General features: G+C 37.3%; 1 protein-coding gene across 6 annotated transcripts in view; it reads right to left on the bottom strand.

Annotated features, from left to right (window-relative positions):
• TTBK2 (tau tubulin kinase 2) overlaps window positions 1-18,369 on the bottom strand; it is a 151,165-nt gene that overhangs the window by 60,218 nt on the left and 72,578 nt on the right. For 4 of the 6 annotated variants that reach the window (XM_032623560.1, XM_032623563.1, XM_032623562.1 and 1 more), the window contains 3 exons: window positions 15,459-15,532; window positions 8,604-8,744; window positions 7,002-7,106 (listed from right to left, as the gene is read on the bottom strand). In XM_032623560.1, the coding sequence (XP_032479451.1) occupies window positions 7,002-7,106; window positions 8,604-8,744; window positions 15,459-15,532 (320 nt within the window). Of the gene's footprint in view, window positions 1-1,617; window positions 1,791-7,001; window positions 7,107-8,603; window positions 8,745-15,458; window positions 15,533-18,369 lie in introns of those variants that run through there. The other 2 variants (XM_032623566.1, XM_032623565.1) reach the window with 2 other exon arrangements.

Genomic DNA, 18,369 nt, shown 5'->3' with positions numbered 1-18,369 from the left:
TATTTGATACAACTAATACATCTTAAAGGTTATAGACAGTAGAGGCTCTCCCACGTGCCACAACTACTGACGCCTCCACGCCTAGAGCCCGTGCTCTGCAACAAGAGAAACCACCACAATGAGAAGCCTGCGCACCGCAACAAAGAGTAGTCCCCATTCACCGCAACTAGAGAAAGCCCGCACACAGCAACGAAGACCCAACACAGCCAAAAATAAGTTAATAAATAAATTCATAAAAAACAAACAAACAAAAAACAGTAGAGGCTCTCAAAACCAACCACATAAACAACTTGGTAGTATCGCTAGTGTAACAGATAGGATCCATCATTCCCTTTGTAATGTATTCTGACTGACAATCCTATATCATAAGTTTGGAAAAATAAATACACATTTATGTTTTGAGGGAGTTTCTCTGTGGTGATGGAATAGTTTTATATCCTGATTGGGCTGTTGGTTATATGAATCTACAAGTGTGATAAAATTTCATATACCACCCCTCCCCTGAAAGGAAAAGTGTATGTAAAAAATAGTGAAATCTGACTCAGGTTTGTACTTGAGTTAATAATAGTATACCAATAACAGTTTCTTAGTTTTGACAACGTATTATGATTATGTAAGATGTCATCATCGGGGGGAAGCTAGGTGAAGGGTACATGATAACTGTACTATTTTACAACAGCTCCCTGAATCTGCTCCATACTCCAAAACAAGTACCCTCGGGCCTATAGAAGAAAGAAGAAAGCAAAGTAAGGGACTGGTTAATGCAAAATATAGAATGTAGGTTATGGCTGCAATGGCCACTATAATAGCAACTTAAAACTAAATGAAATTTAAAATTCAGTTCCTCACTTGCTCTGGCCACAATTCAAGTGCTCAATAGCCACATGTAGCCAGTGGCTACCATATAAGACAGTACACATACAGACACTTCCATCTTCGCGGTAAGCTCCACTGAAGGAGCTCGAAGAAGGAAAAGGGGTGTGATCAGGAAGTGATCGACCCACAGAACACTTCTAAGGTGGTAATGAACTATTTCTTAACCTAGATGGAGGCCATGGATGTTTTGACATTCTTCCTTAAAATTTTTATATATGTTTTTTACACTCTTCTAGAATACACATAGCAAGGCCAAAAAAAAAAAAAAAAGGAAATATTGGTTTTTGCAGATAACATGATGGCATACCTAGAGAATCCAAGCAACTCAATTCAAGTTTCTTAAAAGCAATAAATAAACAAAATTGTACTATATAAAAGAAATCTACCCAGGCAACTTTTGATTTTATATTAGTGGAACAATATAAGAAAATGATTTCAATCATAATTATGATCCAAAAAGTAAGAAAGTAATTTTACTTGAGATTTAAGAGTTTTAAAGATAATTATGAAATCCTACTGGCATAAAAACTCTAAAAGGAACTAGCTATTAATACATAAATAAAGGGAAAGCTTAACTCCTTACACAGCCTGGGTTACATTCGACCACAATGATATTCCCTCTTTCTTCCATAGTGCTAACCTGACCCCAACCCTGGTTAAACTCAATTCATAGATGAAACTGTACCTGTAAACAAGCAGTTAAAAGTATATGGAGAAAAAGGATTGTACTGACAATCTTACCTTAAATTACCATCATACTCAAATGAGCTTTCAGCACAGCCCAGCAATCTATTATATTTTCCCAGTCAGTTTGCTCTCTCCCCTTCCATGATAACTATTTCACACGTGCTCTTCTCTCCTCAACCTCCAACACCATTTTGCACTCTCAGCAAAAGGCCTTGTCTCTTTCTTCACTGAGAAAATAAAAGCCATGAGAGAACTTCAACTTCCACCACCAAATCTAAATGCCTACCTGTATCTGTGTCCATTTATTCTACCTTTTCTCAGTTACAGTGGAAGAAGTGTTCTTGCTCTAATAATGGAGCATTGTGCCAGGATTCCTTCCCCAACAGCTTGCAAGAACTTGGCTCCTGTGATTGTTCCTGCTCTGTCCTACATCATCAATTTTTTTCATGTCTCCTGGAGCACTACTAATATTAGAACACGAGCATGCTACAATAGCTGACGTTAAAAAAAAATAAACTAGGGAAGGAAGGAAGGATTTTACTTCCCTTACAACTACTTCCTTGTTTTACTTATATTCCCTTTCTCCACATCCTCTCCCCAACACTTTCTTTAACCTACTCCAATTAAGTTTTCATTGCTCTACAGAATCACTTTTATAAAAGTCACCAGTCACTTCCAACTTGCCAAATCCAGATGATCAGTTCTCAGTTCTCCTACCTTCCTTGACCTATCAGTAGCATCAGTAGCACCCCACATATTTGAAGCACTTTCTTCACTTGGCTCTCAAGATACCACACTCTCCTGATTTTCCTCCTACCTCACTGGCCAATCCTCCTCCCCACTGTTCTTTGCTAATTCATAGTTCTTTTCTATCCATTATTGAGTTGCTAAAGTGTCTCAACGGCTCAGACTCAGACCTCTCTTCTTTTCTAGCTATACCTTTTCCCTAACTGATCTAAGCTAGTTCCATTTTTTTAAATTACCATTTATTTTTAAACACTGGGAGCAAATGATTCTTAAATTTATATTATCTCCATCCCTGATAATCTCCTTTGAGCTACAGTTTACTATATCAAGTCAACTTCTTATTATTTCCATCTAGAATCTAAGAGGCATTTTAAACTTAACTTTTAGAAAACAGAACTTCCGGGGACTTCCCTGGTGGTGCAGTGGTTAAGAATCCGCCTGTCATTGCAGGGGACACGAGTTCGATCCCTGGTCTGGAAGGATGCCACATGCTGCAGAGCAACTAAGGCCATGCGCCACAACTACTGAGCCTGCACTCTAGGGCCCTCCAGCCACAACTACTGAAGCCCACGTGCCTACAGCCTGTGCTCCGCAACAAGAGAAGCCACCGCAATGAGAAGCCCGTGTACCGCAACGAGAAGCCCATGTACCGCAACGAAGTGTGGCCTGCGCTTACCGCAATTAGAGAAAGCCTGTGCGCAGCAACGAAGACCCAATGCAGTCAAAAATTTTTAAATTTTAAAAATTAAAAAAAAAACAAAACTGAGCTTTTAGAAAAAAAAAAGAGAACTTCTGTTTTTCCCTCATAAAACTTCCGTTTTCCCACACTTCAGCCTTCATCTCTATCATGGTTTCAGGACAAAAACTTAGAAGTCATTCTTGACTCTTCTGTACCCTTCACATTTCAGTATCAAATCCAGAAGGAAGTCCTGTTAAATACGTCTTTAAAACATATCCTAAATATAAGCATTTTCCACATGTTCATTGTATCACCCTAATGCCCTAAGTCCCAGCCACCAGCAATGACCACTGGACCATGGCATTAGCCTTTTAACTTGTCTTTCTGATTCTACTCTTGCTCTCAGTAGTCTCTTCTTCACAGTGATAAAAAAAAAAAAAAAAAAAAGTCCTAAGAATTGAAAAACTGCTATTCAGAATAGAAGTGGGATTCCAGAAATATATTCAAATCCAATACACTACATAGAAACTAATTTCTTTACCTGCCCAAATACCAATTAATACAAGAACATTGATGGAACTGAAGATAGTCTTCCACAATTTCAAGGCACTTAAATTCTCATGTGGCTACGTTTTTAAATATAACCTACTTCTGTATATAACTCTATAGTTAGCTTATTGACAGAGCATGTAACATATTATGCAACAACCCTGCTTCCTATCACACTTAGAATAAAATCCATCTCTTGGCAAAATCGTTCACATTCTGGGGCCTACCAACCTCCTAAACTCGTCTCTCTCCACTTACCCACCACACTATGCTATGCCATGCTACAGCCACAGTGGCCTCCCCCCTTTTCCCTGAATATACCAAACTTACTCTGCCTCGGAGTCTCTGCACTTGCTGCTCCCTTTGCCTGGAGCACTCTCTTTCCAGAAAATCACACAGCCTGCTCTCATACTTCATTCAACTCTCAACTCAATACCTCCTTAGAGAAGTCTTTTCTAACTAATACCTCTAAAATAGTCTCCTAGCCTCACTGCCCATCACTCTCTATGTCAATACCCTGCTTTCTGCTGGGTTTTTTTTGTAGAATTTATCACAATCTAAAATTATGTATTTATTTGTATATTATCTGTCTTCACCACTAAAATATAACCTCCATAAGAACCTCATTTTGGTCTGCTGTTCACTGCTGCAGTCCCAGCATCTAGATCCATGCCTCACACATAATCTGTGCTCATTTAATAAGTGTTTTATAAGTGAATAAATACTAACCTCATAATATTCTAAAAACTAAAAAAGAAAGATGCTTGGAATAGAAATGAGACCCCAGAAATATATTCAAGTCTAATAAGCTGCACTGGACCCAAATTCATCACCTGCCTTGCTATCTATTAATGCAAGACCTTCATTGGAACCAAAAAGATTGTCTTATAATTTCTAGGTGCTTAAATTTTCATGTGCCTATATTTTAAATATAATTTACATTTATTGTATACAGTCTGTTATTATATAGTTGTTAGCTCATTCACAGTGTTTCAACTTCTGTGCAACTAATCTGCTAGAAATGAAAATCATAGTACCAAGTTGAAACAAAAAGTATAAAAGTAGACATTATAGCACAACATTGTATCAACTATACTTCAATTAAAAAATAAATTTTTTTAAAAAGTAGACATTAAAGAACTGTAGGGGGAGATCAACTGCCAGTATGACAATATGAGGAGCTCTGATGACCTGCTCCCCAGTAAAACTGGTAAAAACAATTTTAAAAAATAACCATAGCCTCTGGAAATGGTCCTTCAAGCAAACAACAAATGATGAAACAGCTATTTCATATTCATGAAAAGTCAGTAAGAAAAGCTAGATTCTACGGTATTTGAACCAAAACCACTCCCCCTCCTTCCTCTCTTCCAGATCAGCAGGGGTGGCTCCACTCCAGGATGCTGCAGCAGAGAACACAGGGCTCCTTCCTTCCCCAGTTCTGAGCCAGAGGACTTTCTTCGTGTAGGAGCAGGACTTCAGCATTTCTCATCTTCTCCCAGCTGCCTGTTGCTGACGAGGCTGTCATGGGCAAGCGTGGTACAGAGGTGGAAGCCCCTTTCTTGCACCCAGCTTCCACTCATGGAATGAAGGCTCTACCTTGGGCATGATGTGCTGAAAATACTGGGGCCCCAAAAGCCCTTCTCCTGGCTCATGAAGCAGTGGTTCCATGCCAGGAGAGTCAAGCCAAGAGACCTCAGGCTACTGTCCCGATCTCAACCAGAGGGCCCTGGCTCCCAAGAAAGGATGTCACTCAGAGAGAAGTTTGCCATAGTCCTCACCCCCAACTCCAGAGCCCTCGGTCAGAGATTTTGTCTACAGACAGAAGAACGCCGTAAAAAAGTTTATCTCCCAATCTCTTCCCAAAGGAACTTATTTCATTTGCAACAGTGAAGTTAATTAAACTTAAGACCCTCTCATTAATAGTGGAGGTTATAGTATAGAGAATTGGGAGGATTTGTGGATCTGAGGATACAGTCTAGACCACAGGCTGGCCAGGTGAGAACCAGGGGAACAAGACAGGTGGGGGAACCCGTCTGGGGTCAGAACAAACTATAACCTCAGAAGGGAATTCCCTGCCAGTCCAGTGGTTAGGACTCTGTGGTCTCACTGCTGAGGGCCCAGGTTCAATTCCTGGTCAGGGAACTAACCCTACAGCCGCGGCCAAAAAACCCCCAAACTATTCCATTTTAGGAGCCACAATTTGATTGGATTAGTCTGTCAAGGAATGTACGTCTTGGGGCACTGTTTTAAGCAACAGAGCAATCAGCCAGCAATCAGCAGGTTTAATAACTGGATGTGGTCAGAAAAAGTGTGGAGGAGAGCCCTACCAGTACCACTGTCATTCCAGGGTGACGATGGGCAGACCTAAAGCTGCACCTCCCTGAGGGGCAACAAGAGAGACTTAACAGGGCTTCCCTGGTGGCGCAGTGATTGAGAGTCTGCCTGCCAATGCAGGGGATGCGGGTTCGAGGCCTGGTCTGGGAGGATCCCACGTGCCGTGGAGCAACTGGGCCCGTGAGCCACAGCTACTGAGCCTGCATGTCTGGAGCCTGTGCTCCGCAACAAGAGAGGCCGCGACAACGAGAGGCCTGTGCACCGCGATGAAGAGTGGCCCCCGCTCACCACAACTAGAGAAAGCCCTCGCACAGAAATGAAGACCCAACACAGCCAAATAAATAAATAAATTTATTAAAAAAAAAAAGAGAGAGAGACTTAACACTATGTGCTGGGATGGGGGGGAAGGATAAAATAATCTAGTCAGTCACTAAACATATAAATAAGCAAATAACACTAACAAGCCCTGGAAGGGAGGACCAGTACCCAGAATTGCTATAATACATTATCTAAAATGTCCAGTTTCCAACAACAAAAAAATATAAGACATGCAAAGAAACAGGAAAGTGTGACCCATACATGTAAAAAAAAAAAAAGTAGGCAACAGAAACTGACTGTAAGAATGACTACATTCTTCTCCTGTTGGATATAACAGGAGAAGATTTCAAAGTAGGCATTATAAATATGTTCAAAGAAATAAAGGAAAGCTTTCCTTACTTAAAGAAGTAAGGAAAGTGTAATTACAACGCCATATCAAATAGAGAATATCACTAAAGAGAAATTTTTAAAAAGAACCAAATGGACATTCTGGGTGTGAAAAATACGGTAACTGAAACAGAAGTACAGGATGTACAGAGACTCAGACTGCAAAAAGGACCCTTGATGCTGAAGTGGTAATGTGTGTTCTCATAAGACCACTCTAAATCTGCGTCTAATGTACATGTTTTTAAAAGCCACAACTCTCAATAATAAAATTAATTAACACCATCTATAAAGTAATCATAAAATCTATAAGATACTTCTTGGATGACATCCATTCTGATACACAATTAGCATTTCTTTAAAAAGCGTGACACTATAAATAATAAGTTAATTCTCAAATATTTAATAATAACATGAAAAATCTTACTGGTCTGACGTCACCACAGGAATTGGTAAATTGTCGAGCCAAGCCAAAATCAAGCATGTAACATTTCCTACATGTACTAGGAAAGCGACCCATGGCAAAGTTTGACTAGAAAAATAAAGAAGGAAAATATATATATTATTATTATACTTAGTCCTTATACCTTATCCTTCCTCTATTTTAATTCTTCTATTTAAACTCTATATAATACACATGTCCCAAATATACTATTCTAGTCAATGATGTTTACTGGATATTAATACATAATTTTGCTGTGGGTTCTATTAATGCCTAGGATCAGGTGAACTCTGAGCAACAAAAAATTTATGTGACTATAAATTTACATAAAACACAACACTGACTTAACTGGAATCAGTACTCTAAGTTCCTTGAAATTCTAGTCTAAGTCACTACTTACTTTTTAAAATGGGAGGAACTAGGAGTGAGCAAAATAGAATATATAGTTCAGAAATTGAAATGAATTTCCTATAAGCATCATGAACCTGAATTTCACTACATGTAAAAATTAAAATACAATTCAAGGACACATTTCAAAACAGACTTAAGGAAAATACACTCTGCATTCTTCCCTTAATAAAAATAAATGTAACATTAAATGACCACAAACTTGCAAAGATAGGTATATAAGGGAATTTCTCTTTTTGAAGTCAAAAGTCAAATTGTTATAGAATTGTTAGCTTTTATTTTAAAATACTGTTTTATTTTAAAATACTGTTCTACTTAGGGAGCTTTCTAATCAAAATGGAAACTCTTCAATCACCATGGTTCTCAAATAATGACGTTTAACTTGACATAAAAATAAAAGCAGGAGAAATCTATGTTACATTAAGTTTGACTCAACTATGTTAATTTTAGTTGGCATTTTCATGTAAACTGTTTAATTTTAGAAATCATGTAGCAACAGATGGAAATAATTTTCAACTGCAACAACCAACATATGATAAATTTATAGTAAATACAGCATATCAGAAATGGATCATTTCTCCTTGTAATACAAAAACCAAGAAAGGGAAAATAAAGACATATTTCACAGTTACAGAAATGACAATTTCTAAGAAAAGACAGAATAGAAAAAAATACTATATATTGGCACTGTAGCACTCAGGAGAAAAATCAAGCTCCTTCATAATGGATGGTTTCTTATAAGTATAATTTGTCACTTGAGAAACAGTTCAAAGAACACAATGCCAACATCTAAAAGCAACATATGTATATATTTTTAACCAATATCAGGAAAAAGAAATCCAAAGAATAACTATTAATTTAGGTGTAAGGCTAAGTAACTGACAATGTTAACACATATAATAATAATAGTGAAGCATTAATAATTTTTAATTTGGCTGCTGAGCAACATTTTCATTGTATGAGAAAAGCTCTCTATTATAAGTTATAGCTTGTAATTATCATTTTTTTAAAATTAAAAGGCAAGTTACATGTACTTTAAGTTTACATCTTTGCCACAGAAATTAAAATACTACCTTGTATTTAATATAGAAAGCTACATTTGTAATTTACTGTGTCCCATGATAAGATTAAGAGTACCAAGCAAACTCATTCTGTGATCTGGAGGAAAAGGCTCCCTACCGGTTTGATGTCTCGGTGCAAGAATCCCACAGAATGGATGCTCTCAATAGACTCCAGAATCTGTCTACCCAACCGAAGAGTAGTGCTAATGGTGAATGTGCCCCGGGACTGGCTTCGGCGTAGATCCGCCAGATTCCGACCCTGTGGAAACCAAATAAACACTTTCAAGTACTGTACTAAATGTATAAGAGAAGAGTAGAGAATTGCTCATTTACCATTAAAAAATGTTTTGACTGAAATAGCAAGGATTTTACCTGAATCATGAGCCTCTCACTCAAGAGAAGAGATTCTCTTAAGATAACGCATGAACATTTCGGAGAAATTTAAGAATAACCAAAGTTTTTTTTTAAACATATTATGTTTCTTTTTAACTTTTTTTTTCTGAATGAAGGATTCTTTAAATTCTATAGAACTTCACAATTTTCTAAAGTTTCACACATGATTTCATATAATGCCATAATAACCCTTTTTAAAAATCTCCTATCCCTATACTGCCCCTACCCCCTCTCCCCGCTCCCCACTGGTAACCACTAGTTTGTTCTCTATATCTGTGAGTCTGCTTCTTTTTGGTTTTATTCACTAGTTTATTGTATTTTTTAGATTCCACATATAAGTGATATCATACAGTATTTGTCTTTGTCTATTCTACGTCTATAATATGTTTCTGAGTTACCGTGTTTCCTTTGTCACTGATGTTATAACAAAATATAGTCTTGATTACTTAAAAAAGATATATACGGGCTTCCCTGGTTGGCGCAGTGGTTGGGAGTCTGCCTGCCGATGCAGGGGACACGGGTTCGACCCCTGGTCTGGGAAGATCCCACATGCCATGGAGCAACTGGGCCCGTGAGCCACGACTACTGAGCCTGCGCGTCTGGAGCCTGTGCTCCACAACAAGAGAGGCTGCAACAGTGAGAGGCCCGTGCACCGCGATGAAGAGTGGCCCCCGCTTGCTGCAACTAGAGAAAGCCCTTGCACAGAAATGAAGACCCAACACAGACAAAAAATAAATAAATAAAATTTAAAAAAAAAAAGCTTTAAAAAAAAAAGATATATACACAGGGAAGTAATTCCTCATTACTGCCTAACATATTCCTATACAGACTACTTAATTTTTCTGTGTCACAGTTTCCTTATAAAATGGGGTCCATAATACCTACCTTACACTGCTTTGTAAGGATTAAACAAGATCCATGTAGTGTTTAGAATACTGTCTGGCACACACTAGGTACTCAATGAATGCTAATTACTGTTATTATAAATAAAAATGATATGAAACAAACACTCGATTACTTATAGCAGTAGATAAAAGCAATGAATTTATCTAGCCTGTGCCAGATGTATTACATTCATGACTGTGTTTAGTCCTTAGCACCCTAAATAGAAGTTGTTATTCCTGTTTTACAGATGAGGAAACTGAGGCTCAGAGACTTTAAATAATTCTGGACCTGTTAAGGTAAAACTGTTCTTCAAATCTAAGTCTGTTTGACTGGAAAGTGTTCTTTTTCCACTGCACAGTGCTGCTCTACCCAGAAGATTCCTCATTGCATAGGTTTCAAACAAGCAATCTGACCAGAAGAGCAGGCTAGGATGCTGCAGTTCCACCTCCCAAAAGAATGGAAACTGGCTCCTATATCACAAGGGAATTTTAAACATCCTAATCTTTCTATACCCAAAATTTTATAGTGTATGTTTTGGGATTAATACCACTAATACCATTACCTCAACTAAAGACAGTTAATTCACTTCTGAAAAGTAATAAATTCTTAAGTGACTTAAATACCATTTAAAATAAAATATTAAATAGTAATCAAGTAATACAAGAATTGAAAAATTACGGAAAAGTCAGGAGCCTTTAATACTTCATATCCTCTTTAAAAATGAGGTTTTCCCACAGCATTAATTGGTAGTTAACTTTTTTATTATTTTTTAATGTTAGTGGAATTTATTTTATTGTTCTCTACATCCTCAGCAAATGTAAAATGACTGATAATCTAGGGCAATGAATTTTATAATCCCATGAGGTCATGTACCTAATAACTTTTATTAGCATTTCAATAATTTTTTCCTTCAAAAATCAGTATTTTGACTGCCAAATATATACCTAAAGTAATACTGGAACTTTATCTGTAAACAAATTCTGCCATCATAAAAGTTTTTGAAAGGAAATCAATTAAAGTATATTTATGATATTAGTAATGCTTTTTAAATTTTAAATCTTTTAAAACATAAATCTAAGGTATCAATTAACAAAATCTGAGAAGATAAAAACAAAGCTGGCAAGGGTATGGGGAAAAGAATTATTAATATGGTACATACATGCAGGTTGATCCACCAAATTATACTTCAGGCTATATATTACAGGTGATTATTATTTGTTATAGATAAAACCTTAAGACAATCTATACATCCATCAATAAATGAAATGGTTAAATAAATTATGGTTCAGTCATCTTACTGACTGTTATGCAGCCACTAAAAAAAGAATGAACTCTCATATACCTATCCATCACCCAGAATTAACAATTATCAATTAATGGCCAATCTTGTTTCATCTGTTATCCACTCCTCCCCTCCCCCTATGCAACACACAACATCTCCCTTCCTACACACATATACTGGATTATTCTCATGTAAATTCTAACCATATCATTTCATCCACATATATTAGGCAAAGAGATGAAAATATAAAATCAAAGAAGTTACATGCCAGCAATTCTATTGCCACAAAATCAAAGAAGTTACATGCCAGCAATTCTATCACCACAAATCTGAACTGGAAATATCAGTATGAACTATGATATATTTTTTCTTTAAAAAAAAAAAATCCTGAACCTATCCACTTGAAAAGAATTTAAAACAATCACCAACCCAACTGCAGCAAGCACCCATAGCATCTAGACTGTCATCTCTAAATACCATTTATCATTAAGAGGAATCAGAAAGTAAGGATGCTATCAAGGTTCCCTACTGAGGAACCAACTCATTATTCTGAAAATTTTTAAATAAAAGAATCAAACATTAGTCCGTCCCTTCTGTGTGAAATGTACCTTAGGATAACCTGATAGTTGGTGGAGTGCTTTTTAAAGAAGTCCAGCTAATAAAGAAGAGATTATAAAATTACAACAGTGTTATTTGCAACCCCACTGAAGTAATGAATCTAGGCAGTGGTTACTACAGGGTTGATAAAACCTAAGAGAAAAATCACTGGGAACTTTAAAATGGATGGAGAGGCTGATGGCCCCGAAACCTCACTGATCAATCTTAACGTAACTAAAAGAGAGACCACCAGACACTGCCTACTGATGTGATATAAATAGGAAGCACACAACCCACCTCTGAAGTATTCTAGCCAAATAAAACAAAAGTGGAATCTGATCTAATCACAAGTTTATAGAAAATACAGGGGACAGAAGAACATGTTAAATATCACCACATGGAGACAATCAGCAAAATCCAGAATATGGAAACTTCTGCATGACGAATGACTCTGTTTTTATCAATGACACAAACAACAAAAAGAAAACTGTAAGAAAAAAAAATGAGAGGGAACCTAAAGATTAAAAGAGGCTTAAGAGATATGTATGCACAAAATACAATGTGTGAACCTTGTCTGGAACCAGATTCAAGTAAAACAAATATAAAAAAATAATAATAAGGGAGAGAAACAATCAAGAAAATCTAAAGATTGACTTGATAATTGATGTTATTAAGATACTATTGTGCATTATGGTTAACAGTGGGAAAAAAAGAATCCTTGACTCTTAGAAATATATATTGATATACTTACAGATAAAATATGCCTTGGATTTTCTTTGAAATTATCTGGGGAAAGAGAGGAAAGGGAGACTACACCTCAGATAAGATTGGCCTTTTTTTTTTTCCGGTACGTGGGCCTCTCACTCTTGTGGCCTCTCCTGTTGCGGAGCACAGGCTCCGGACGCGCAGGCTCAGCGGCCACGGCTCACGAGCCCAGCCGCTCCACGGCATGTGGGATCTTCCCGGACCGGGGCACGAACCCGTGTCCCCTGCATCGGCAGGCAGACTCCCAACCACTGCGCCACCAGGGAAGCCCAAGATTGGCCATATATTGATGATGACTGAAGCTGGGTGGTGAGTACATGGATATTCATTATACTATTTGCTCTACTTTTGTTTATGTTTAATTTTTCCACAATAATAAAAAGTTTAAAAATATATAGCAGTTGGGCTTCCCTGGTGGCACAGTGGTTGAGAGTCAGCCTGCCGATGCAGGGGACACGGGTTTGTGCCCCAGTCCGGGAAGATCCCACATGCCGCAGAGCAGCTGGGCCCGTGAGCCATGGCCGCTGAGCCTGCGCGTCCGGAGCCTGTGCTCCGCAACGGGAGAGGCCACAACAGGGAGAGGCCCGTGTACCACAAAAAAAAAAATATATATATATATATGTGTGTATATATATATATATATATATATATATATATATAATATATATAGCAGTCCTGATGTTAGGCAATCTAGATCCACATCTGTACTGGTTACAGGCATTTTTTGCCCCTTCCTAGGTGATATGCCTATCACAAAATATCACCCTTTGGCTATACTAAGAATGATCGTGTAAAGCCTCAATAGTGACAGGATATGAAATAAGACCTGGCCAAGGTCTTCCTAGTAGAAATGAGAAAAGAAACGTGTGTGACTACTTGAACCCTATTAGATTTCAGATCCATTTTAATGGTAAACAGCTAGAATTTCTACAAGAGAAACAGGATTATTCCTTAAAATTTTTAACAGCAGATATTATATAATTGAATTGCCAGGAGGAAAAGACTGAAGTTAACTTCAGAACAATGAGGGTTTTTAGAAAAAATTAGAAATGTCAGTGAGAAGCTGGGTCTGAGCATATACATTTTATTAAAATATATGTAGGAAACCCCTCAGTATGTCAAATAAGAGAAAGAACCCTTGAACAGTTATAACAGCTTTAGTCTTGCCTCAAATCAAGTCAACCATAACTGTAGGGATGGGAGGTTAATGGTGGGTTAATTTTCGCATGACAGAAAAGAATACAGCATGCAAGTCAAATTGAAAGGTTCTTGTATGGGTCCATAGGCGCTTGCCAAAGGTCACAAAAGCCATCGTTATCTGATATACACCAGCCTCCTTAGTTCTCCCAGACTAGGAGCCTTCCCATTTCCAGAAAGTGAGATTAAGGTTAAGTGCAAATAAAATAAAACCAAGTATATGCTAGGACTGAGAGAGAGACTGCAGACTAAAAAAGACTGTCCATGTTCCCCAGTCAGTAGTAGCCTAAAGACAAAAATAGTTTTATTGTGCCAAGAATATTGGCCTCAGGCTTCCATCAAGTCCTAACACCCATCAAGTTAGTCAGTCTCAGGCAAACCACAAACCTCCTTGAGCTTAAGTCTCTTCATTTGCAAAATGGGGATAAAACCTGTCCTATCCTCTTCAGGGGATATGATAAGGATCAAATAAGGTGCATGATAAATCCAGAAGAAAACTATAAAATAGCATACAAAAAGTTATATTATTATTGGTCAAAGTGAAAGACAGAATGGTCCATACTAATGACCTAAAAAGATACAGGGATAGCTACTTCAAGAAACAAAACTATGCTGGCTCAAGAGTAGTGAATCACATGATTCAAAGACTTTAAGGCTACAGTCTGCAGGGAGATTAATATCTATAGATCTAAATCAAATGCTGAAGGATAGCTGAGGGAAACAAAAAAAGAAGAGGAAGAATTTAGGTCAGGATCTATGTCTCTGAAATCACTACTATGTAGCTAAGTTGAAAAAATAAATAAATAAAAGAATCAAATGCCTAAAACAAACTTTGCTAAAGATGAAGGGAAACTCTGAGGACCCTAAACTAGGCAGCAAAGTGAACCATGTCCTTTATTTTATTTTATTTTTTTATTATTGATTTTGGCTGTGTTGGGTCTTTGTGGCTGCAAGTGGGCTTTCTCAAGTTGGAGTGAGCACAGGCTATTCTTCAACGCGGTGCGCGGGCTTTCTCATTGTGGTGGCTTCTCTTGTTGCGGAGCATGGGCTCTATGGCGCACAGGCTTCAGTAGTTACAGCACACAGGCTCAGTAGTTATGGCACACGGGCTTAGTTGCTCTGTGGCATATGGGATCTTCCCGGACCAGGGATCGAACCCATGCCCCCTGCATTGGCAGGCAGATTCTTAACCACTGCACCACCAGGGAAGTCCCTGAACTATGGCTTTTACACACTGATGGTGACTACAGGTTCAGAGCTGTGTGTGTGTGTGTGTGTTCATTCAGGGGCAGAGGCAGTGTCAGAGAGAATGGGATGCTTTCTCTCTTCTCCTTGTTGGAGTCATTACTTCAATGCTCCCCTTCTGAATTTCTTGCATCTGCTAACCAACCCAACTCCACTTTCCATCTAAAGGATAGGGGAACAGAGCTATGTTAATGATAAAGAGAAAGAGGAATGGCATTTCTCCTCTATCTCATCTTATTTTTAAATTTTCAAGCAGTCAAGGTTGATACTTGTGAAAATGGAAAACTAGAGCCCTTAAGGTAGTGAAAGGTGGAGAAGGAAGGGACAGGGACAGGACAAAACTCATATTATATCCAGCAATCCATGTGGGAATCAAAAACTTTGCAATGATGACCATCAATGAAGATATGCATCAACTAAATAGTTGACAGAGACAACCCTTCCATCTTTGGAAAAATCTGTTATCAGGTCTGTTTAAAGTTCCATCTGCATAGTATAAAACATTCTGAGATGATACCAAGAATGTTGTTAATTTTATTCATATCTACTATAATTAGGTATTTTGATCAAAACTGGACAATTTTAAGATACATTTTCAAAGTAACCTACCTGCAACTGCATGACCACATAGTTGAATCGATCATTCCTCCCACAGCCAATAAATCTACAAACATGGTCTTTCCCTGGATAAAAGAAAGAAAGAAAGAAGATAGTAGAAAAGGTTATACTACAGTTTCTCTTCTTAAAAATTAATAATTTGTTTTTCTGTATAGTATTTTATGATCGAATGTAAAGGACCTATCTTAAGAACCTTAAGGACAGGAAATTAGTATTATTCAAATTTTCTACCCATCTCTCTCCATATCCTACACTGCTCTTTCTGTAGTCAAATAAATGTTTACTAAATGAATAAATAAACAAGTAAATGAGGGAACAAATGAATGATAATTTATTTAGGAAGGAAAGAATTAAGAGGTCGTTTCAGATCAACTTGCCCAGACATGATACATCTGAAAGCACAGAAGAGCGATAAATAAGAACTATGTTAGGAATATAAACCCTGAATTTTAGATATGGTCTGCCATTCACCATTATAGACTCAGTGAGTCCCTTCATCTTTCTGGGCCTTATTGATTTGGATTTGCTCAGTGGTTTTCAACCTGAATTCCACATGTGAAATCCAAGGAGCTGCTAGTGGCTAGAATGCAGAGGGAAGCAGAGATGGAGCAGACAGAGGCTAGGGTCCTGCCCCTGATTCAGCAAAAGCAAACAAAGGTGATAGAAGAGGATCAGGACTGGTGGATTCCAGGGCCAGAAGAGGGAATCAGGCTGGAGAATAGTTAATGAAGGGAGGGAGAATAGAATGAGATGATGCTGGAGAAACAGGCAGGCACCAAATCCAGAAGGGTCTTGGACTCCACGATAAGGAATCTGAACCATATGTATAAGTCAATATTTTCCAACCCTGGCTGCTTATCAAAATCATCTGGGAAACTTTTTGAAAACTCCTAAACTTTATACTGATTCAGAATCTGTGGCGGAAGATACAGGATATGAGCTTTCAAAAGTTCTCTAAATGACCCAAAAGCAGACAGGCCATGGATGATTTTGAAACATCCAGGTATTTGGAAACTACTGCTGTGTAGTGAGAAGCATCTAAAAGATAAACACTTAAAACATTCCATTTTAGAACATCACTATGGTAGCAATGAGGAAGATCGACTACAGACAGCTCAACTATGGAGGCAGAATGGTCACTCTGCTGACAGTTACAATATCTCAAGAGAGAGAATAAGGGTTTGAACCTTTTTTTGAATCTTATGTATTATAGATAGATTAAAAAATAGGATAAATCTGAGAGATACTAAAGATATAGTTTTTGACTAGAAATTGGCACAAGTAAAAGTTGTACCAAAATAAGAGAATATAGTAGGTTGCATAGATTTTAAGGGATATCACAATGTTGAGTTTGAGGACAACCAGTTGAATTCAGTAGACAATTGTAATTTCAAGCCTGGTGCTCAGACAAAAAGCTGAACTCCAGAAATACATTGGGGAAGGATTGGTTCATGGAAGGCAGATGGAACTACAAACATAAATGGAAGATTTCCAAGTTGAAAGAATAAATAATGAGAAGAAAAGAAACCGAAGAACAGAATTCTACAAAATGAACCATTTAAAGCATGAGCAGAAATAAAAGAGCCCATGAAGGAAACAGTAACAGCCTGAGAGCAAACTATAAGAAATGGATATAGATCACAGAATCCAAAGGAGAAGAGCATTTTAAGGTGGAAGTGGCCAGTGACAAATACTATAGAAAGGCTGAGAAGTGCTCATTAATATAAAAAATTAGGAAGTCACTGGTGAGTGGAAAGGGCAGAATCTAGTCTATAATGGGTTAAAGAGTAAATGGAACATGAGACAATGAGGGCAATCTTTGAATAAGCTTGCCTAAAAAGAGAGGAAGTCACAGACCAAGAGCTAGAATGACAAATTTTGTTAGACTGTTAAGAAATACATCCCAACAATCAAAAAGAATTAGTCCACTGACTGATTTAAAATATAAATACAGTCCAGATTTAATTTAGTTAATAATTCCACACTTCTCTTTTGCATCTAGGTTATCACATTGTTCTCTCATTCTCTGTGCTTTTGTTGAAAAGGGCCATAACTAGCAAGAACAGGTGCAATGGGAACAATAATTCACAATGTGTACAATGTATGTACATCACTTTACATATATTTTACATATGTTTGCAAAACTAAGTAATCTAATAAATTGTAGTAAGAATGAAAGGATTAAAATGACCACCAATTGGTAACTTACTCTTTTCCTCAGCTTCATAGAAACAATTAAAAAATCATTTTAAAGTATTTTCTTATTATCCATTCCTCAAGATTCCACCTATCATGTAACATTTAAACGCAGCATCTCTATTACAAAGACGTTTAAATCATCTAATAACAAAAGGCCATGTGAAATTTAACTCCTCTAGGAATGCCCTTTTAAAAATATCTTTATGATAAGTCATGTCAGAATACTATTTATCTCTTGATACTAAAACCACCCTACTTTTAAAACGATAAAAATCAAATAAACTAGACCCTTTACTGGGTAACCAAAACACAAAGTCAATAGCAAATCTTCTAGGATTCCCTGGTACATCTTCACTGCTTTAGGCAAGAGCTTAATGAGTTCTTATCTCATACATTATAACACAGTACACTACTGATCTTATACTTTAGATATATGCAATTAATGAAACTACTTAATAAAGTTAGTTCAGTAAATATGTACAAATTTTTGGAAGTACGGAGAAACTGCAATTTAACTGAAACAGTAACTCTTCACCACCACTTAGAGCAATTCTTAAAATAACTTTTATAATAACTAGTACAAACTGAGGTATCACTCCATGAGTACAGGGACCATGTCTGTCTCTTCTGTTACCTACCCCACAGTACCTGGCAAAGAGTGAAACACCTGACTGATATTTGTGAATGAACAAATTAATAGAAA

The sequence above is a fragment of the Phocoena sinus genome, chromosome 2, assembly GCF_008692025.1.
Source record: "Phocoena sinus isolate mPhoSin1 chromosome 2, mPhoSin1.pri, whole genome shotgun sequence".
Taxonomy (NCBI): Eukaryota; Metazoa; Chordata; class Mammalia; order Artiodactyla; family Phocoenidae; genus Phocoena; species Phocoena sinus.
Note: the sequence above shows the minus strand (reverse complement) of the source record. Positions and strands in the feature narration are given on the sequence as shown.